General features: G+C 44.9%; 1 protein-coding gene across 4 annotated transcripts in view; it reads right to left on the minus strand.

Annotated features, from left to right (window-relative positions):
* Nucleotides 1-7,169: 7,169 nt before the first annotated feature.
* Nucleotides 7,170-23,158, minus strand: part of CRACR2A (calcium release activated channel regulator 2A) — a 131,906-nt gene continuing 115,917 nt past the window's right edge. For 3 of the 4 annotated variants that reach the window (XM_054577947.1, XM_054577948.1, XM_054577946.1), the window contains 5 exons: nt 21,954-22,035; nt 21,725-21,839; nt 11,574-11,675; nt 9,274-9,350; nt 7,170-7,860 (listed from right to left, as the gene is read on the minus strand). In XM_054577947.1, the coding sequence (XP_054433922.1) occupies nt 7,776-7,860; nt 9,274-9,350; nt 11,574-11,675; nt 21,725-21,839; nt 21,954-22,035 (461 nt within the window). In that variant the 3' untranslated portion in view covers nt 7,170-7,775. The remainder of the gene's footprint in view (nt 7,861-9,273; nt 9,351-11,573; nt 11,676-21,724; nt 21,840-21,953; nt 22,036-23,158) is intronic. The other variant, XM_054577949.1, reaches the window with a different exon arrangement.

The following is a 23,158-nucleotide window of genomic DNA, read 5'->3' on the forward strand; positions in this document are numbered from 1 at the left end:
ACTTTCTTTATTTTTCCTATTTTGTTTTGTTTTGGCCTCCTGTACAAATCTAACAATTAACATTTGTCCACAGACTATCAGTTGACTAAGCCCTTTCCTCAGAGTTCTTGTTTGACCTTCACACCACCCTGTAAGGGCAGTAGGGCAGAGAGCACTTCTGTATAGACTTGGAACCTGGGGCATCATTCAGTTCCAGCTTTTGTCGAAGGCCACACAACTTGTGGAGAGCACAGCCTGGGTAAAGATGGCTGGTTCCACACCAAGGAGAAGGAGAACTGGGCAGACAAGCATCTTTTTATGTGCAGAAGCATGGAGCCCAAGTCAAATTGAGTTGTTGAGCTGCCTGCAGGTAATGGATTGTTACTAGTGACGGCTTGGATGGTGCAGGGTGATGAGATGGACTGTTTTGATGGGCATCACACTGTCTGAAAGGCAATTTAATTGCAGAAGCTGGAATGCTCCTCAACAATCTGTTTTAAAAGCCAGAAGCAAAACCTCATTTGAACCAGTGATGCAAACCCCATGGGTCTACCAGGACACAGGGGCTCAGTTGTCTAGCCTTTGAGACCTGGGGCTAAAGGGAAGTGAATGCACCAAGTAGTGTGCCTTGTTCTTTAGAATTGATTCTCTGCTCTCAAGTGCTTCTTTAGGCAAACATTGTTTGCCAGACACTGCTAAACATGAGGTGACAGAGATAAATGCTCAGTAGCTCAATCCAGTGCATTTTGCTCATTAGAGCCCTGGGATCAGTGTGTATAAATAATCACCATACACTATCATTATAGAATGGCCTGGGGAGCCCATGGACCAGATATTGGATTGCTCCAGACACTCTGCCCTTGACCTAGTGCTACGCATCTCAGTGAGCCCCAGTTCCATAGTAATGTTACTCAAACTTCTAAGTGCCTTGAACTCCACTTATTTCAATTTCTGTTTCCAAGTTAAAAAAGAAATCCATTCTCTCTGCCATGTTCTTTGGGCATTTTTTTTTTTTTTGCCTAGTAGAGTGGTGTTTTTATGTGTAGCATTTATTTTTATAGGTCAAATGGATCAAGCCATTACTCATTATGACAGAACAGGCCCCATTGGTCCTATGAAGTCCTCATTTGTTGGGAGAGGAATCTCCTGGTGCTATGACAAGAGCCTGGGAGTACCACTTCTGACTCAGAGCCAAAGCCCTGAGAGAGTCTCAGTCCTTGGACCTGACTCAGCTCTGCCCCAAGATGACAAATAACACACCTCGTCAATGTTCCTCAGTTTCCACATTGATTTCAGGTCCTCTGCCAAGTGCCACATGGTTTCCCAGCTCCCATGATTTCTAGCAAGGGTTTTTTTTTCCCCCCCTAAGTAGGATGCTTCAGTTTACTTAGCTCCACTGAGCTATGGTGAAAGGTAAAGTTATGATGTTCTTTGTTACTTCTGTGATAATTAACATTGCTATGGAACTGGGGCTCACTGAGCATTCCTCTCCCAACAAATGAGGACTTCATAGGACCAATGGGGCCTGTTCTGTCATAATGAGTAATGGCTTGATCCATTTGACCTATAAAAATAACATTAATAGATTTAGGAAGTGGGGGAGGTTTAGAAAGCTCCTATATTCTGCCAACCATCACCACCCCTTCACCCAGCATACATAAGAATTGAAGGAATAACTAATAATGTAAAATCCTATGAATTTTTACCAAAGCTAATTAGAAATTGTATAGGCAATTTCTATTCCTTAGGTGACAGGAAGAGAGATGACAGTACTCCTAGGGGCAGTCAGCAACAGGGCACTTAAGTCTTAATTTTTGTATGTTTGTGTACTGTGATTTCATTATTTTGAAGTCATTAAACTCCTTTTTAAAAGAAGGTTCTGATTTGCAATCTTCCTCTACTTATGCTTTTTGAGTGAAACTTTGTGGAATGTCTGGATTGTTGGCAGGAGGGGAAATTGCCTGAGGATTTCTGGCTTTCTTCACTTATGAGGAACTGGACACCTCCTTGGGCTGCTTATCTCCAGAACAGCATCCAGAAGCTCAAAATGGAGAGGGGGGGTTCTCAGATCTGAAGGACTTCTGACTTGCATGTCTTTCTGCCAATCCAGAAGAGAAGAAATGCTTTGGGGAGGAGGCTAGGGGTAGGGCTAAAAGATGAGCCCAGAGTCCTGGCTATGTGGTGTGGAGTATAAGGAAAAAAGCAGGGATGGCAAGCAGAGCTTGATTCATGCATCAGGTCTTTGAAACTTTAAATCAGCTATTTTACATATGTTCAAAGACCTGAAGGAAACAATGTTTAAAGAATTACAGAAAAGTATGAGAACAATGTATCTCTAAATAGAGAATATCAACAAAGAGATAGAAATTATAAAAACAAACCAAATAGAAATTCTGGAGGTGAAAAGTGTAATAATGAAAATGAAAAATTCACTAGGGGATCCCAATAACATATCTGAGCACGCAGAAGAAGGAATCAGTGAACTTGAAGATAGTGCAATTGAGATAATCCTGTCAGAGAAAGACAAAGAAAAAAGAATGAGGAAAAATGGACAGAGCCTCAGAAACCTGTGAGACACCATCAAGTATGCCAAAATGTGCATAGTAGGAGTCCTAGAAGGAAAAGAGGGAGAAAGCGGAAGAAAGAATATTAAACAAAATAATGACCACACACTCCTCAAATTCGATGAAATCCATTTATCTACACCTCCAAGAAGCTCAACCAACTCCAAGTAGGATAAACGAAGAGACTCATAAGTAGACACATCAAGCATCAATAAACAATTCATCATATACAAAGAAGCCTCAGTAAGATTAACAACTGATTTCTCACTAGAACCCATGGAGGCCAAAAACAATAGGATGGTATATTCAAAGTACAGATTGAGGTGGTGGGGGATAGGGAGCTGTAAACCAAAATTCTATATCTGGCAGTTACATTCAGTCATGTCAAGGTATACAAAACTGAAAGCTGGTCCCAGCAAACCTGCCCTATGAGAAATATACTGAAACAAAAGAACAGTAGATAGTAACATGACTGACTCAACATGAAGAAATAAGGGGCACTGGTAAAAGCAATTACATAATTAAATATAGAAAATGCTATAAATGTGTTTTTAATTTTAACTCATTTTTTTCTGTCTGATTTAGAAAACTGCATAAAATAACTATAAATCTATATTGATAAGGACAAAATGTATAAGTAAGTAATTTGTGATAATCACAACATAAGGTGGGGGGAATTAAACTGTACAAAAGCAAAATTTTGCGTACAATTGAAATTAAGTTGGTATTAATGTGAACTAGGTTGTTCTAAATGAGATATTCATAGTAACCACCAAGAAAATAAGTTTAAAAAATATAGTAAATGAAATAAAAAATCACACTAGAAAATAAATATTTAACACAAAAGAAGGCAATAATAGAGAAATAAAAGAACAAAAAAAGACATTGAAATATAGAAAATAAATAGCAAAATGGCAAGCATAAATCTTAATTGACTAATTACATTAAATGTAAATAGATTAAACTTTCCAATTAAAGGGTGGAGACTGGAAGAGTAGATTTAAAAACATGATTCGACTATATGTTGTCTATGAGAGGATCACTTTTTTAAAAAAAAATTTTATTTATTTATTTTTAGAGAGGAGAAGGGAGGAAGAGAGGGAGAGAAACATCAATGTGTGGTTGCCTCTCACGTGTCTCCCACTAGGGACATGGCCCACAATCCAGGCATGTGCCCTGACTGGAAATTGAACTGGTGACTCTTTGGTTCACAGGCCGGCTCCCAAATCCACTGAGTCACACCTGCCAGGGCTGAATCACTTATTTTTTATTTTAAAGATTCTATTTGTTTATTTTTAGAGAGGGGGGAGGGAGAAAGAAAGGGAGAGAAACATTGATATTGCAAGAGAGAAACATCTGTTGGTTGCCTCTTGCATGCCCTCAACTGCGGACATGGCCCACACGCCAGGCTTGTACCCTGACTGGGAATTGAACTGGCAACCTTTCAGTTCACGGGCCAGCGCCCAACCCACTGAGCTACACCCACTGGGGTTAGAATCACTTTCGATTCAAAGGCACAAATAGGCTGAAAGTAAAAAGATGGAAAAATTATACCATGCAAATGGCAACAGACAGAGAGCTGTTGTGACTATACTAATATCAAACAAAATAGATTTTAGACAAAAATTACTACTAAAGACAAAGAAGGAAACTTTATAAAGATAAAGGGTTAATTCATCAAGAAGACATAAACAATTATAAACACATGTGAACTTATAAATAGAGCCCTAAAATACGTGAAGAAAACTGAGGTATTTAAGAGCAGTATAGGAAGAGAAAGCAGCTCTGTCCTAAATGTTTGACCCCCATGACCCATTATGGTGCTTCATAGTCTACCAGTAGGAATTTATTTCTTTGGTTTTAAGTTTTGTCTCCCTTAGAGTTTTTTGTTAAAATATAAATATAGCCCTGAAGCCACCATTTGCATTAATACCTTAGCTGAAATTGGTTTGAGATCCTCTGAAACAGTCACTTTTAGTGACAGAGACAAAGGGCTGAGCCGTTTTTGATAGAACACATAGATATATGGCCTGCAGAGGGCCAGGGGGAGAGCAGGAAGGAGGGAGTCCAAGACTGGGTGAAGGTATTGAAAATGGAGAAAAAGTGTAGGATAGGGGAGAGGTGGAAGAAAGTTAGGGTCTCAGAGAGAAACAGAAAAGACCCCAATGAGACTACAAAAGAAAGTGAATGCTAACAAGGAGCAAAGCAACTGGGGTGCTAGAGCTCATGGTTGGGCAACTCAGGGCTGAGGGCAGAAGACCCCAGAAATAAGCACAATAAGTCAGAGTAGGGGAACAAGGGAGGAGCCAGATATGGTGAGGAGCACATGTCATTCCCAGGTAAACACCCAGGAGCTGGCACCAGGTCTAAGCTGCTGTCTGAGTCGTGGAGAACCATAGGCAGGGACGGAGAGTGGACTGTGGGCTAAAAGCTATAGGTACTGACTGGAAAACCAAAGGGAGAGCAGGGCCATGAGGCAAAGCCAGGTACAAGCTCATCAGCCAGGTAAATGGGCTGAGCAACTGGGCCTTCAAATAAGGTGTTTGTGGGATTGCCCAGTTTTGGGTAGATGCTTGGTGTTTGTTGTTTCTAATCTGAAACTGAGGAAAGGTCTGGGCAGTCACTCAGTGCTGACAACAGTAATAGCCCCTTCTTGTTAGCACCTATTATGTCCTGGGCACTGTGCTAAGTACTTTACCTACATTGCTTTATTTATTACTTAAAATGTTTCTATGAGGTTGACACCGAAACCTCCAATCTACAGATGAACATGAAACCTGGTGAAGTCACTTGCTCAAGATCATAACAGCAATGTAAATGGGATGGAGACGGAAGTCTTTTTGTAATAGCACCGCTGGCTCAGGGCTAGGCTGACAGTCCCTTGGGATGATTTTGATCACTATGGTGGCTTAAAAAGAATGAGAGAGAAGAGGGTATGCTACTGAGACCTGGGAACACAGAACTTCTCAGGGTCCCTCTGAAGTCCCCATGCTCCATATTTTTTCAGGTGGGGTTGGAAAAGGGAGCAGCAGAGGCCTGCACACCCTTCCCGCTCCCTCTCTCTCGGGACCTTGGAGAATTTGTGGACATTCACTGCACATACTGGACAGCCAGGCACTACGGTCATCCCCCCTTGCTCTAAATCCTGAATTCACTTTTCCTAAATGGGAAAATGCTGTCCGGAGCCAGGGATCAGGTGCTCAGGGATAAATGCATCTGTGGGCTTAGGGAGCCCCAGGCATGGCCTGCTTGCCTCACAAATCCCAACTGCCACCCCTGTTTTCCATCAGAAGCAGGACAGCTGCTGTCCTTTCTCCTTGGCTATCCCTGCCTTCTACCCGCACTCCACACACACACACAACAACCCATATTCGCACACGACACACACAGAGATGAGGGCTACTTCTGGGTGACCCATCCCCTACACATCCCACTAATGTGGGGGCCCTCCACCAGTGCCCTCTCTCAGGGAAATGAGTCTCCTGTGAGTTCCCCTCGAAATTTGACTGGGGGCCAGGGCAGCCTAAGTTGGAAAATAATCATGTCATCATAAGCATTCTGAGAGAAAAGAGCCTGAAGCACCAAATAGCTCATCCTTCATTTTACTAATGAGATGGGCGCCCAGCAAGGGAGCTGGCTTGCCCAAGATCATGGGGCATCTCCTGGTGCTCACGGCTGGTTTTCATTCCACACCCTCATGGGCAACCTAGTGCCTACAATGAAAGGTTGGATGACAGAGGGAGGGGCCTGCAAAAAGGAGGTAGGCACTCAGCTGGTGACCCAGGGGGCTCTCACCCTCTGTGGGGGAGGCTGCAGGGAACAGCCTTGGGAGCTCTGGCCTCTCCCCAGCCCGGGAAGACTGTGTGCACTTCACCGCTCACTCTCCTGTGAGGGCCTGGGCCATAGCCTGAGAATGGTGATTGGCAGGGATCTTCCTGGACTTTTCATCCAGCTGCCCACCCCAGGCAAGAGTGCGCCCGTGAGCCCCGCTGACAGCCAGCTAGTGATGCTGGAGCCCTGCACCAGCACCAGCGCAGGCGCCACCGCAGGCCCAGGTCGGTCCCTTAATCTGAGGGCCCCGTGCTGCTGCAGTCACAGAGCGCCGAGGTGGCCGTGACACTGTTCACAAACACCAGCAAAATGTCACCAGCACAGCCACACTTTTTTTTTCTTTTTTAAATACAGTCTTCTGAAAAAATAAAATAAAATGAAGTCAGTAACTATGGACCTGATGTTGGGCCTCATTGCTGGCATGTCAATCTATCCCATTAATCATCACGTACGATTTTTCAAAGAGCTATTTTGAGAAACATTTAGAAAATGGCGTTACATAGCTACAGTTTATTTTTACCCTTTGGAGATGGTCGCTCTGTTGAGCAGCACATGGGTTTTTCCCCCTGGTTTTCTTTTCATCTCTGGAGGTTAGGCAGGAAGTGAGCCCACCCCCTAACCCCAGGCACACATTTATCACCCCCAGGCCACCTGGGAGTCCTGGCTGTGGGTGGGCAGTGAGGAGAAAAGGCTGTGGGTTCTTTGTAAGGCACAGTTCCGGGGAACCCATGGGGGCAAATGCCACAGCCCTGGAGCTGCTGAGAGAGGCTGGGCCCTGAAGCCTGGGCAGGAGCAGGACCCCAGGGGGAGGGGGATGAGGAGTGGAGAAGAGGACGTGGGTATTCTGGTTTGCTCTCCTCGACACCATGCGGGCATCTCGAGGTCCTTGATGCATATGCCAAGAGTGTCCCATTGGCATCCAGAGAACAGGAGCCAAAGCCAGACCAACCGCGCTCACATTCATTGCCTGAGTTTCTGTATCTGCGGCCTGCAGGAAGCGGCAAGTCGGCCCTGCACAGTTACCGTGGCAACTGCAGTGCTGAGGCTCCTAAAGGCAAGGGGTGGGGGGGAGAAGGGAGGTGGAGAAGGCACATGGTGGCTTTTCTGGAAAAGCCCATCTGTTTCTTTTCCCAGGAAATCAAGCTGGAGGGGTGGGGGAAGAGGGGAAAGGAATGGGCATCTGGCGTCTAGAGAAAGTAGGGTGAGAAGAGACTCCAAGATGCTCCAACAGCAGCTTTCCTGACTGGAGGTACTCCCCTTCCTTACTGGGGAGGCAAGTCACTGTCAGGGACAAAGGTCTGGGCTGGGCTTGGTAGGGGCATCTGTGCAGGGGCCATGTGCTGGATTCACTGTAGGCCCTGTGACTCCAGGCCTGGGTGGAACAGTCCTGGGAGGTGACCATCAGCCACAGCAGGATTTCTTCTTGACCGGGCGGTCAACCTGAACGATGTCCTCTCTCACGGTGTCTTCTTGCTCCTTGAGGATCCTGGCAGGGGGGGAAGGTATAGTGTCAGTCGTGGACAGTTGCCAGGCCCTCAGGTTACAGGCCATCTGGGTCATACTGAGGGACCCCAACCTCATCAGAGCATCAGAGAGAGTATTCCAAGTCTCCCCCTGGGCAGTACAAGTACATGACTATAATCTGTAAAGCCAGCGTTTACTCAATATGGATCCTTCACACCTCTTCCAGGAAGCCTCCCCTGATCCTCTAGGTGTTGTAAGTGTTCTGATACCACTTTGACCCTTCTGTTATAACTCCATTGTTCCCTCATCACTGAAGGAGCTGCTAAGAGCAGAGGCTGTATCTGTTGTCCCTGTATCTCTGCAGCCTAGCATAGTACTCAGAACACAGTATAGGCTCAGAACATATATTTCTTAGTTATTAACTCTGTGGAAGGGCTGTCCCACGTGGCCACAGCTCCAGATTAAATGTAGGAGGTGGAGGATTAAAAATAGTGTTAAGTATCTTATCCCTGCTTTATACTGTCAAAGTGCTTTCACCTTCAGCATCTGTTTTGATTCTCACAACAACCTGTGAGTGGGCAGGGAGGGTATGATTGATGTCCCTACCTTAGCAGGAAAGCTCAAAAAGGCAGGGTCACTTGCTCCAAAAATCAGTGCCAGAGAAAAGCCTAGAACTTTCCCCATGGTCTTCCATAACTCCACAACCTCACCAATGCATAGAAGAAGTTGTTATGGGTTCTTAATTACTCAAATAAAAATATTTTTAGATGCCCCAGAATGAATGCTGAGCACAAATGACTACCATTAAGTATAGTACTTATGTTATCTCGGTGGGTGGATGGAATAAAATGAATGCCTAGATAGATAAACGAGTGAATGTTCAAGTATGAATAACACGATCCTGTGGTGGTATTCTCTTCATTTTGTTGTAGGCAGAGGCTTATGGAAGCTGTCTCTCCATGAGACCAGCCCTGGAAGGCCATCCCCTTAGGTGCCTCTGGTCTCCCATCACAGCCCCTCCTCTCCTTGGCTCCCCCTCCCCCTCCCCAGGAGCCCTAATCCGTCTTTTTTCCCGCCTGCCTGTCAACTAAGCCCAGTTAAGATACTAGCCAGTATTGGGGGACCTATGACACGACCTTCCCCAGGAGCACTTGCACTGAAAAAGAGAATTCTTGGGGAAAACAGCAGCCTTTCAGATTCAGTGACAGGCAGGGAGGCTTTCTTTTGGGCCTTATTGTGTTTCATGAGGCTGTCCCTGACCTCTGGAATGCCACACAAAGGCCCAGGCCGCCAGCCCCTTTACCCAGAGGCTCTTGCAGACAGAAGACAGGCCCAGAGGCCCGGGGTAGGGAGCAGGGGTTGGCGATAGTGAATGCAGTGGTCCCCATCAGACCAGTACAGCCTGGCCATGTCGCCCACTGAGGTGTGTCTCTACCTGGCCAGATGGAGCAGGGACTCTTTGGTGTTGTGACCAGAATAGGCACTGCATTCATAGAAGATCAGATTGTTCTCCTAGAATCATAAAACAGAGGGAATAAATGGGGAGGGGCAAGGGAACTGTGGGGTGGGCAGAGAACACCCTGTCTGCATCTACCCACACCCCTGCTTCCTTCCAGAGTCCCCTCGAATTCCTCCACCCCCTCGCCACTCTCTAAGAGGTTGATTTCTGTCTCCTCAGGCAACCCCACTGATGCAAGCTCTGTAACTATGTCCCAGGTGAGCTATAACAATTGTAAAACAACAACATCATAAGCTGTTTGACACTTCCTCAAATTGCTCCCGGGTAGGGTACCTATGTGCTCGTTTCCTTTTCCACCAGCCTGGGATGCAGACAAAGACACATAGGCCAGGGTGGGCGACATTCTCCCACTTCACAGGAAGGAAAACTGAGGTCAGAGAGGGTGTAAATAGCCGGCTTGCTTCAGTCGCAGATTTAGCTAATGGCAGGGCTCCCAGCAGCAGACTTTTCCCAGGGCACTGATGTGCCACGGGCCTTGGGGCAGGTGCCACTCCAACGGGAATTCTCCTTCACACCAGTTAATTAGCACTCCAGCTGCCCAGGCTGTCAGCACAGATGCCACAGGCCAACTGCCCATCACTTCACTGGGCAGAGGCTGCGCTACACGCTCGGTGGGGCCCTTGGCCAAGGCTCACCCTTGTCCACTTGTCACTCCGATTAATAGCTGTCCTGCTTCCTTATGACAAAACTAAAGGCACTGAGGTCTGAAGACTGATGTCCTGTGGGGATGCGGTTAGCTGAGTGAGGACCCTTCTTTTGTGGCTGCACATCAGGACTGTGCAAATGCTGGCTCCCAATTCATCCTTCCTGCTGCACACCCCACAGACCCAGCTCTGTCCTCTGCCCTCTTCACCCCTCCCCTGCAGTTCTACCCTGACCCCTGGCCAGTCTGTGAAGAATGAAGGCTTCATAGTTGGGGGAGGGGGAGTGCCTAGGCCCTGGAATTGAAAGACATGACTTGTCTTCCCGCTTCAAGTCCAGAGTCTGTCCTTGAGGAGCTGCGTGATAATTTGAATAAATCACTTAATTTCTCTGAGCCGCAGTTTTCATTTCATTGACAAAAAAAAAAAAAAAAAAAAGAAAATGGGATGATAAAAATACAGGCCCTGCATTCCCTTAGTCAAAATCCTTGGATCCAGATGTATTTTGGAATCCAGAAATTTTGAGTTTCAGAAAGCTACTGCATGCATAAACTATATTACATAATACTCTCAGTGGGTCTGGGACAGCACTCTATAATCAAACGTATTAATATTTTTTCAGTGAAACATTTGAATGTTCATTCAAAGTGCAGTACACAGCGATCATCAATAGCCATGTGTCAGTTCTGGTCAGATGTTTCTTCCAGATGAAATGCAAATCCCTTTTTGTTTTCAGAGCTTTTTGGATTCTGGAATTGAGGATGAAGGGCTGTGGACATGTAGCTGCTTGGCAACCCTGCACAGGAACACCCGCCAGGCCCTCCTTCTTCCCTCTTCCCTGAATCTTGCCATCTGTACTCCTTTCCCAGCCTCTGAGGCTATGAGCCTCTGCTTAGATGGAGCACACTAAGAATTACGAATCCTGGGGCCGGACAGCACCCCTGTCTTTCTGGACACACGGTTCCCTGAAGACCACGCTGAGGAGCGGGAGCAGCCCAGGAAAGGGCACTACATGTTTGGCTGCCAGATTGCCATCAAGCCTTGCTGCTTCTGGGCTTGGGCAAGATGGCTGCTGCTTATGTTACTGGTAGGCTATCCAGTGCATGCCTTGCATTTATCTTGAGTTCACAGCTTTGAGGCTTGGTCTTGGTAGAAAGGATGAACTCTCTAACAGAGCTGTCCAAAGAAGAGCCAGCCTTGCAGTTAGTGAGAATTTCATCCCTGAAAGCGATCAAGTAGAAACATAGATGATGGGTTCAAGCATCAGATAGGGACTAAAATAAGTAACTTCTCATTATCTAAGAATTCATAATTCTGAATTCTGAGGGAAAGAATTTGGGAAACTTCCCCATACTCTAGTCATCCCTAGCCAACTCCAATTTACAATCTGTAGCTTTCTATGGAAAATCCCACACGCACAGGAGCTGGACCCCTCCCATAACGCCAGAACACTCTTCTTGCCCACTTGCTTCCTTCCCTGGGGTATTACAGAGAAGTTGGGCAAGGCTCTGGGGTGATGCTCAACTGTCTTGGGGCCCCACCCGGTCCATAGAGATGGAAATGCCTGCTCTTTACCTTGGCAAGCTGCTCTCCGAGGCCTCGGGGAACTTCCCGCTCTGTCTCGTTGTCAATTTTATTGCCCAGCAGAAGCACAGGAATGCGGTCTCCCACAGCTTCCTGCAGAACAGACAATCCCCCAACTAAGAGGAGCATCCACATGGAGAACCTAGAAGGGCAGGCTTGAAATGCTGGATGGAAAAGTACATCTGAGTTGAAAATCCCCTGCTGCCACAATAGGCCAGGCAGTAACAGCCATCCTAAAAGTTGAGAGCCAGAGACACCTCCTCTGAGAACCTTAGTTTTCAAGGCTTCAGCAGGGTGCCTGAGGCCTGCCTCTGGGTGCCTTTGGGTACTGCTAGTCCCTGTCAATGCAGTGACTCCGCCCTCCTTCCCCATTCTCCTTGGATGCTGGACAGAACGTGCAGGCCTCCCAGGTGTGCTGGGAGTGGGCATCAGGATGAGGGCACAGTTGAACTACATGTCCTTTCCCAGGGCTTACTGCTCCCTGACAGCATTCCTACAAGGCCAGCCTTAGTCTGAATGAACCAGAGTGAGCCAAAGGAATGAACGCCATGTGGTCTGGAGCTATTCTAGGGGCTACTGTGATTAGAAGTGGTATTTCCAGGGGCCCATATTGGGCATGTAAGCTCCCTGAGGGTTGGATCCAAATACGATCCATGGCATTGGGTCCACAGTGCCTGAAAAACGACAGTGTGTGCCTCACTGGAGGTCACCGCACGTGGTGCTGCACGGCCCGGCCCCTGGGAGCTCTGGATCCGAAGGAAGCCCTGCACCGGGAACACGGGGTGGCCATAGCAACTGCACTTCTTGGGCCGGAAGGAACGGGTTTATTCAAAGGGTCGACCCCATTTACTTGTCCTGCGGCTGTGGCAGATCAGCAGGGCCGGTGTGCCCCGGGGTCTCTGCACCACGAAGTCCTCCCTTGGGACATGGGTGCACCATCCATCCCTCTCCTGAGGGCAAAGAGCCCAGGCCTCACAGCTATTGAGTAAATATGGTAACATTCACATTTAAACGTTGTTATTTTTACTTTGTGAGATACTTAATTAGGGGATTTTGATCATAATTTAGTAAAAATAATCATTCATTGTAGCTAAATATTTTACTAAATAGAGAGGGCTGTAGGATAAGAAGCTATGAAACAGTTATAGTTTTGCCAATAGTTCAACTACTTGATGTTACCATTTCAAATAAATGACCAAAGTCCATCTGATAGGTACACCTGTTTTAAGTTTAAATGCAATTACATTTGAAATTAGGCCTCAATGATTTCTTAATCTACACATTCATTTTCATTGCAGTTCAGTCATGAACAAATTTATTAAATGAGAATATTAAGGCTCAGAGAATCTAAAAGAACATCCAACATCAAAGCCACTGAGTTATGAGGACCCGTTGGTAGATGGGCCCACAATTCTCTGTTTTCCTTTAAAATCTGATGGCCACAAACTCTCTGCTATTTAGAATCTTATTAACTGCAACTCTCTAAAAACACTATTTCCACATATCCATGGTAAGATGGCAAATAATGTTGGTAAGGATGACTCAAAGGCACTACAGGACTTTACATTGCCTTCTGACCCATGGAAATAGATTCAGGTATGTGTACTGTAGTAGATGTGTTAAATGGAATGCACCATATTGCAAGTGAAAAACCCACTTACGGTATATAGAGAATGCTGTGGCTCCCTATTACCAGAGTGTCAATTAATGGAATATCCCCTACCTCTGACTGTGCTGTGCCACAGAAACTCGAGAAACAGTTTTTCCCAGAAAAGGAAGAAAAGAGGAGGAAGGAGGGAAATGGGCCAAAAGGCTTGCTGATTGGAGCACAGGAGAGATATTTGCAGATATATGTGTGAGGAATGACTAAGGCTTGTGGGATTTCTTGACATGGAAACTCTGAAAATATGAGCATCAGACTTGAAATCCCAGGGCAGAAGTAGAAGTCCAACCAGATTCTGATATGGGTGATGGCTTCACTCTCCTCCTTCCAAAGGAGACTGGGTACCGAAGGACCGAACAGAATGAGGCAGGGAACGGTCATAAGCCCAACACATGAGTCCCGTGCACCCCATACAGCAGCGTGCCTCCTGGGAAAAGAAGGAGCAGTCTTCTTTTTAAAAGAAATTCTTGGATATAAAAATAGAAGAGCTAAGAAGGAGCAGGAAAAAATCCACGCCCCCAGCTGGAGCTGTGGTTTCTGTTCTCTGCATGGTCCCTCTTACACAGACATTCTGGACAACTTCCTTCCCCTTCATGGGCCATAGCCTGCCACTGATGAAAGAGAAGTAGGTCTCTCTCCAAACACATGGTAAAAATATGTGAGAACACACATAAGTCTGGAGGGTGAGCTATCATGGGCAATCAGTGGATGTTATTCCAGCTCAAAATCAGACTCTGACCCAGGGCCATAGGGAGGGCTTGGGGTGGGGGTGATTGTCTCATGGCCCTCTCTCACTTTAACTTCTGCCTAAACTTCAACCCTTTTGCATACATAACTAGGTTTTCAGCTTATATATTGCTTGGCACAAAGATGCCTATCATTATCCACCAGATGAAGGAACACTTCCTTTTAAAAGTCCAAACAGTACCTCCTCTGAAGAACAACTCTAAGGTCCACTCAACCTCTGTTGACATTTCTATAGATGTTGCTAAAATGGTATAGGCGTTCCAGATCAGACAGAAGGAGTTGAAGCCCCTTAGCTGGGCACACTATCTCTGTGTAGGAGACCTGGCTTGGCCCTGGATCTGCTGTCTTTCCACAGGGCTCACCCCAATCGCTCCTCTGCTCCTCTCTTCTCTGAGCTGTGAAATATGCCTCTAAAGCTGGTTACTGTCCTCTGACTTAGATACAGAAGCCTCTCTACACCTTTGATCACATTAGTTGCCTTTCTGTGAACTTGAGCTTGTTGGAAGACAGACTAGTTGGAATTCAAAAGATTACACATCTCTGACTTAATAATAAGGGCTGTCAATTTGGAGCAGAAGATTGACATTCAGCTCTGAATGTGCAGCTGTTGGGTTTGGTGGGTTGTAGTATGTGTGTGTGTGTGTGCGCGTGTGTGTATCTATTTGCTGGGAGGCAAGAAAAGCACTTAGCCAGGATAGTGCTGCTATTTCTCTGGAGCAAGAACAAAAATTTCTCAGCACATTAAAGCATGCAGTTATGCTAAGAAAAAAATGACTGCAAAATTATATCTTGGGGGTTTCCATATTTATCCACCCCCTGGACTATGAGTCAAAACAAGATTTATTTGTGTAGTTCGTTTAAACTGCCAGCACTTCAAGCTCAACTTGGAATGTGGGGGGAAAAAAATCAAACTGCTATTTTTTGCCCTGTGGTGCACATTGTCACTAACGACAAATATCACAGGATGAGAATTAGCTAGCAGTCCACGAGAGGACAGGAAAGTGGGCCTGACCCCTTTCAGCTGAAGAACTGTTCTGCTTTGAGACCAAAGCTGGAAGGACTGAAAGAGAAAGGAATACCTATTTTTTTGAAGCAGATTTCAACCACAGGCCATGTGATGAGAGAGAAACATAATGCAGTGGCAAAGCCCTAGATTTTGGTTCTGGCTATGCCATCTGACAAGCCGTGGGTACCTTTGGACAAGTCACTTTCTCTCCGTGGATCTCACAATTTCTCATCTATAAAACAAGAGGCTGCATTGGATTAATCTCCAAGTTACTTTCCAACTCAAAGACATTGGTCTTGTTGGCTTAATAACACCCATCATATTCCACTTCCTTGACTTACAAATCTAACAATACAGTGCTATAAAGTGACAAAAAAATTTTTAAGTAGAAGTTCTACATTCCAGGGCTGCAGACACTGGGGATCAAAAATCTGGCTGCTACTAATGCTTATTTTCTCTGATACAGGCCCAAAGTCTTCAGAAGTCCATTGTGTCTCATGGTCTAAACAGAGGGCTGCTAGAGCCCAGCCAGTTTCTTCTCTAGATTGAACTGGTTAATCCAGGCCCAGCAGCAGAGATGAGAAGAAGATAGGGACAGGTTGGGAATGCTGAGTTGGCAGGAATGGCTAACTGCTTTGATTTCCGGTTAGGTGCATAGGAAATGTAAAATAGCAGGAGAATCAGCATACGGTGTGTCTGGGCCCAGATTGGGCATCTTCTGCAGAAGGCCTGCAGGCCATGTAAAGCTGTCCCGGTGGGAAGGATGAGGTAGGGTGAGGTAGGAGAACAGTCAGGGGTGGAGGATATTTCCAACTCATAAAGCAAGGTTGCTCTCTTGTGCCAAAGGATTTGGGTTCCCTCTGGGCTGGAAACATCCCCGAGGGTCCTCTGATGCACACACACTCCTGACCCATCCTGCCCATCCCCAAGAGAGTCAAATGCCATACTCTGTAGAATGTAGGGGCCAGGAGGGACCTAGCAGAGCCTCTGGTCCACTCCTTCATTCAGTGACTGGCCACAGTTACGTGGCAAGACAGTGGCTGAACTGGAATGGTAAGATCTCCATTTTCAGGGAAACCCAAACCTTGCCTGAGCATTTGTTCTCACTAGAGAACCTCTTCCAAGAGTACATTTTTGCCATGTATAATCTGGGGCACTTTTAGCTCTTTCTTCTTGTACTGCTTTTAGGACTGTGGGAGGAAGGGGCACTGAGAACAGCTGGTCAGCATTCACTTAATAATAAGCCTTCAGAACCTGAAGCCTATTGTTAAAGCTCCCCATCCATACTCCCTTCCCCTTCCCCAGGTAAAGGAGTCAGCAGAGTGCCTGGCACTCTATAGAAAAATAAGGTGCTCCACAAATATAAAGTACTGATTATTTTCAGTTCCCCTCAATCAAATTAGGTGTCAAGTTTTAATCTATCACCTGATACCTCTGATTGCTGGTTGCCAATGCAAAATAAGTTAGCTTTTCAAGAATCTTGAGAATTATTGCATTTATGATGCCACTCTTCCACACCTTCAACACAAAGTCCACCATCTGACACAGAGTTTTGTACTTGCTCTTGAGACGCTGGGCCACCAAACTAGGTCCCTCATACTGAGTGCTCAGGAGTGGCTTGCGAGTGCTGGGCATGCAGGAGATGCTCAAAAAATTCTTGTTGCAGGGGCATGGACATGTTTGAATAAATTTAGAGTCTCAAAGTGTGGTCCCTAGACCAGCAGCATCGGAGCACTTGTTAGAAATGCAGCATCTCAGGCCCAGCCCAGGCGCGCTGAGTCAGATTCTGCATTTTAACAAAATTTCCAGGAGATTCCTATGCCCATTTAAGCTTGAGAAGCACTTGTTTAGGCTGGGAACAACAGTGGCTGAGAATCAGTTGGGAAACGGCTGTTTATTTGTTTGTGTTTGTTTGTTTCCAGGCCCTGAATTATTCTATCTCAGAGAAAAGGCCCTCACACCTGTTTTGTCTGAAAGCTCCACAGGTGATTCTGAGATTCATCCAAGTTTGGGATAGTCATTTAGAGTTTAAGTGTGTCTTTTGCTAATTTTAAAAAAGGAGAACTCAAACTACAAATTATACAAAAAAGTCCTACTCACACACAAATAATTCTGAGTTAACCACATAGGGAACTGCCATCTCAGCTTGGCTTCCTGAGTCCATAGAGACACTAAGGCTCCATGAGGACTCCTGCTGGGCACATGCTGATGATGATTTTCAGCCCCATACAGTAATATGCCAGACATCTGGCATGTGGCACTGTTTTTCTGAAGATGACTGAACTCATGCTCCAAGCTGTGACAATGGCCCTCTGATAGTTCATCACCTCCCATTAGCATGAAACTCAACCTGACCTTCTAACTCTCCTTAATCCCAGGCTCTCTGTGAAAAATAGGAGCCTTAGAAACTACATCCCCTAGTGATAGCAGAGAGGTCAACTCCACAAACTCGTCTCCATTCATCCCTACTAATTCGAGACTGTTTGAACTGCTTCTGCCCAGCTCCAGTGTATATCAAAATTCAGATACTGAGGGACAATTAAATGTTTGTGGCTAGGATATATATGATAAACCCACAGCTAACATCATACTCAATGATGAAAGGCCAAAAGCTTTCTCTTTATGACCAGGAACAAGACAGGGATGTCTACTTTCATCACTTTTATGCAACATCATATTGGAAGTTCTAGCCACAGCAATCAGACAAGAAAAAGAAATAAAAGGCAACCAAATTGGAAAGGAAGATGTCAAACTTCTTCCTTTATTTATTTGCAGATGATATGATACCATATATAGAGAACTCCAAGGTCACACCCAAAACCTCATTAAAACTAATTTAAAAATTCAGTAAAATATGATATAAAATTAATATTTAAAATTTATTACATTTTATACACCAATAACATGATCATAAAAATAATTAAGAAAGCTATCTCACTTACAATCGCATCAAAAAGAATAAAATATTCTAGCAATAAATTTAACCAAGGAAGTAAAAAACCTGTACTCAGAAAATTGTAAAACAATAAAGAAAGTGAAGAATATACAAACAAATGGAAACATATACCATACTCATGGATAGAAAGAATTAACATTATTAAAATGTTCATACTTCTCAAAGCAATTTATATATTCAATGTAATCCCTACAAAAATACCAATGGCATTTTTCACTGAATGAGGACAATCCTAAAATTTATATGGAACCACAAGAGACCCTGAACAACCAAAGCAATCTTGAGGAAAAAAAGAACATATTTGGAGGTATCAAAGTACCTGATTTCAAATTATACTGTAGGTTACAGTAATCAAAGCAACATGGTACTGGCACAAAAACAGACACACATCAATGGAACAAAATAGAGAACCCAGAAATAAACCCACATCTATATGGTCAGTTAATCTATGACAATGGAGGTAAGAATGTACAATGGGGTAAAGACAATCTCTTCAACAAATGGTGTTGGGAAAACTGTACAGATACGTGCAAAAGAATGAAAATCATTTTCTTACACCATATGCAAGAATAAACTTCAAATGGATCAAAGACTTAAATGTAAGACTCAAAACCATAAAACTTTCAGAAGAAAACATGGGAAACAAACTCTTTGATAACACTCTTAGCAATTTTTTTTTTTGATATGTCTTCAAGGGCAAGGGAAACAAAAGAAAAAAAATAAACAAATGGGACTGCATCAAAATAAAAGGGTTTTGCACAGCAAAGGAAACCATTGACAAAACAAAGGCAACCTACTGAATGGGAGGAGATATTTATCAATGATATCTCTGATAAGGGCTTAATATCCAAAATATATAAGGAACTTATACAACTTAACACACACACAAAAAAACCCCAAAACAACGTTCTGATTAAAAAATGGGCAGAAGACTGAATAGGCATTTGTCTCAAGAGGACATACAGATGGCATATGAAAAGATTCTCAGCTTCACTAATTATCAAGGAAATGCAAATTAAAATCACAGTGAGGTATCATCTCACACCTGTCAGAATAGCTATCATCAATAAATCAACACACAACTGTTGGCAAGGATATGGAGAAAAAGGAACCCTGGTGCACTATCAGTGGGAATGCAGCCACTGTGGAAAACAATATGGCGGTTCCTTAAAAATTAAAAATAGCACTGCTTTATGACCCAGCAATTCCACTTCTGGGTATAGATTTGAACCAATTCAAAAGAATATATGCAGCCGTAATTCACTGCAGCATTATTTACAATAGCCAAGATATAAGGAAGCAACTTAAGTGTCCATCGATAGACAAATGGATAAAGAAGATGTGGCATCCATGTACAATGGACTATTACTCATACATGAAGAGGAATGAAATCCTGCCATCTGAAGCAACATGAATAGGCCTAGAGGGCATTGTGCTAAGTTAATTAAGTCAGACAGCAAAGACAAGTACTGTATGATTTCTCTTATGTGTTGAATCTAAAAAGTAAAATAAACTAACAAATGAAACAGAAACAAACTTATAGAAACAGAGGACAAATTGACAGTTACTAGATGAGAAAGGAGTTGGGAGGACTGGTAAAAAAGATAAAGGTAAGTACAAATTGAAGAAGTACAAAATGGCAGTTACAAAACAGTCACGGGGATGTAAAGTACAGCACAGGGAATCTAGGCAACAATACTGTAATAACTATGTGTGGTGTCAGATGGCTTATCAAGATGATCACCTCATAAGATATACAAATGTCTAATCACTGCATTGAATACCTGAAACTAATATGATATTCCATGTAAACTATAACTTTTACATATAACTATGTAAACTAGAAAAAAGAAAAAGAAAAATGTGTGTGGCTGGGGAAAGAATGGATGATCTTTCTTCCCCAAAGTCATGGCCTCAACTTCTTAATTTGAGAATGAGAGGGCGGTCTTAGATCAGTGATTTTTCAAAGGGAAACCCCCTTATCTAGCAAAGTCATACCTGGGCCTCCAATATACCAAACTGAATGAGATAGGGTGGCCTTGACTGGCATGGGGGTGAGGGGCCCAGAGCTGTGATGGCTATGCCTTTCCCTGCCCTGCCCCAGTCCCTGGGGAGTGCCACTCCGACTTTCGGGTTCTACCAGAGAAAGTCTGAAAACCATTGGGTCAGGCAAGCACCGACGTCTCTGCGGGAGCTTAACTTCTATGAGGAAGATAAATCACTGGTGCTGTCAAAAAAAAAAAATCAGGTCTGAAACCCCAAAGTTTAAATAGGAAGCACTTTCAGATTACTATACTATTTGCTTTCATTATTATCTTGGTGTAGAGTCACGAACTACATTTAAAAATGTACATTTTCTCTATTATAAGTGTTTTAGGCTCAATAATTTTGAGAAATAATTTGTAGTAAGCAAATTTCTGAGAACTCTTGAATCTGACTTGCACTCTTGTTCCTTATTTTGCAGGGAATGAGAAGGATGTGGATTAAGAGTAGAGAAAGGAGTGGCCCCACCAGTCCTAACTACAAGAGCAACATATTTTGGTGGGAGGAATCATAGATGTTAGGGACAAAAAGGATGAAGAAATGAACAACTCCGATATTCTGACTACACAACGATACAGCATCCATTCATGCACCCAGCACTGGTTGAGCACTACTTCTGTGGGGCCCCGCGCAAGCACGGGGTTACAATGACAAAGGTGCATTTCAGTTCCCAAGGAGGTACAGGGAGCAACAGGGATCCAAGGTGGGAACTATGTCCTTCACAGCAGTGTGAGTGTGATAAGTAGGTAAGGAGTGCATGCAAGGTCTAATGGGCTTGAACAGAGGGTTGAATGTAAGCTCTGTGAGAATAGAAACATCATTTCATTTACCTGCTGCTCCAACTGGCAGACCCTAGAAGGGAGGCTGACAATGTTTTAAACAAATAAATGAACAGTGCATGCATCCTGCTGGTGGAAGAAATTGGGACATGCTACTTGCCTGCTTTGTGAATGAATCAGCAAGGCCCTACTAAAAGAAGTTAGGTGGTTGGCCTACTCTGTCCTTGGCTTTGAGAAGTTTACATTCAAGTGGTAAAGAGAGAACATGCAGATGGTCAGGAAGTAAAAAGGGACATATTGCAAGTATAAGTCAGGAGGCACAGTCTCACAGATAATGCAGAATTCAAATAAGATTGCTGTTGCTTATGGGCCTTGCCTAGGGTGACTTTGGGGTGAGCCTTGGGTCCTCATATTATAAATCAATCTCCCCTTGTGTGAAGGGTTATGACTGAGGCCCCAAAACACTGTGTGGTGTCACTCTTGGGCAGGGCACAGCTGGGCCCATTGGAGCTAGAAAAATGCACAGGGTGGGGGAGGTGGTGGAGAGAAGGGGGAATAGCACAGTTGTGACTCAGTTTAAACAACTATTTCTCAACGAAACCTTCCTTCACATTCTGCTCTGTGCCCCTCCTCTAATCCTGTCCCACTCATTCATAGCACTTACTGAAATCATAATGACACAATTATTGGTGGAATCTGTGTTTTTTTTAAATGTCCCATCCATGGGGATAGGGACTGTGTCTGTCTTGGTCAGTTTAGAGTCCCCAGCAGCAAGCTTGATACTGGCACTTGGGTAAATGACCGCTCACATGGCTGAATTGGTTTGCTCCTGGAGAACAGGGATACTGATGAGGTTTTGAAAGAGCAGAGGGCCAGGCAGGAGATGGGTAGAGAAGGAAGGAAAGTTAGGAGGCCAGCGTAAGCACTCCTGGGAAGTCACCAGCTCACCTCCACACTGCTCAGCCACTGCCGGACCGACAGGAAGGACTGTTTGTCTGTGAGGTCATACATGACGATGACACCATCAGCCTTCCTGAAGAACTGCTGGGTGATGCAACGATACCTGCCACCGAAGGGCCACAGGTCAGCGGAGGTGCAGTCTCCCCTCTGCAGCCCAGTCCTGTGGCCCCAATGGGGGAATAGGGGAGGCAGGGTTACATCAGGGACAGCTCCTCACCTCTCCTGCCCAGCTGTGTCCCACAGCTGCAGGGCCACCTGTGAGTCACCCACATGCACCATCTTCACACGGTAATCGATGCCTGCAAGGTGGAATGGGCCTGTTACCGCGAAATCAGAACGTGATGCCCCAACATGTCTGGAGTCACATAAGGCCAAAGGCGATAGCCCTTCTGTGTAGCTTCTGGGAGGTGATGTGAGGAAGTGGACAGAGCGCTGGAACAGGAAGGTGTGGGACCTGATTCTATCTCTGCCGTTTATTATCAAGTCACTTCATCTCTCTGAACTGCAGGCTCCTCACTGTACTATAATCCATACCCTCTTTAGGGATAATATAATAAGGCTCAAATGAGATCACACATGTAATAGCAATATGCCAATGCAATGACAATTGTTATTATTTATGAATGTACTACCTCACTGCAAAGATGGAGGAGGAGGAAAGACTGTCCTACAATTTCTCCCTCCCACCCCCTTTTCGTTCCTTCCCTTCCCTTCTCTTTCTTTTCCTTTCCTCCCTCCCATCCTCCCTCCCTCCCTCCCTCCCTCCCTCCCTCCCTCCCTCCCTTCCTTCCTTCCTTCCTTCCTTCCTTCCTTCCTTCCTTCCTTCCTTCCTTCCTTCCTTCCTTCCTCCCCATAATGATTTCCAAAGCTCCCCTAAAGTTCAAATCTCTGTGGGGATGGGTCATACTTTCAGACTTCCATCAGCCACTGCAAAGATATGCAGAGGAACAGGAGGATGGGAAGGGGTAGCAGGTGGAGGGAGTGCTAGAAGAGAAGAAATAGGAACGAGAAGGGATCGAAGGCAACACTCACCCTTGAGATGGGATTAGAGTTCCTAATCCCAGCCACTGGGCTATTCACAATTGTCTCTCTGAGGCAGTGACCCTACTTGGAGTCATGGACCACAGAGAGAGGGGACAAGGTCAGGAACATGCATACTGTGCCCACAGCAGCCCTCAGAACTTCTTTGATAACAGATATTCCTCTCTCCTGCATCATTTAAGAATGTTCACAAATGCTTAATGAGGTTCAAAAAGTCTTTGCCCCTTAAGGTATCAGACCTTGGAAACAGAGGGCATCCCCTACTACTTCTAAAAAGGCCAAGCTTCTGAGGTCCTCACCCTGGAGGGCTTAGAGAGGGACAACAGCAGCTTGTACCAAAAAAGACAGAAGAGACAAAAAAGACAACAAGGAGGCAGTCAA

This window comes from Pteronotus mesoamericanus, unplaced genomic scaffold, assembly GCF_021234165.1.
Source record: "Pteronotus mesoamericanus isolate MK-2021 breed Mesoamerican mustached bat unplaced genomic scaffold, CSHL_Meso_final contig_468, whole genome shotgun sequence".
NCBI classification, from domain to species: Eukaryota; Metazoa; Chordata; class Mammalia; order Chiroptera; family Mormoopidae; genus Pteronotus; species Pteronotus mesoamericanus.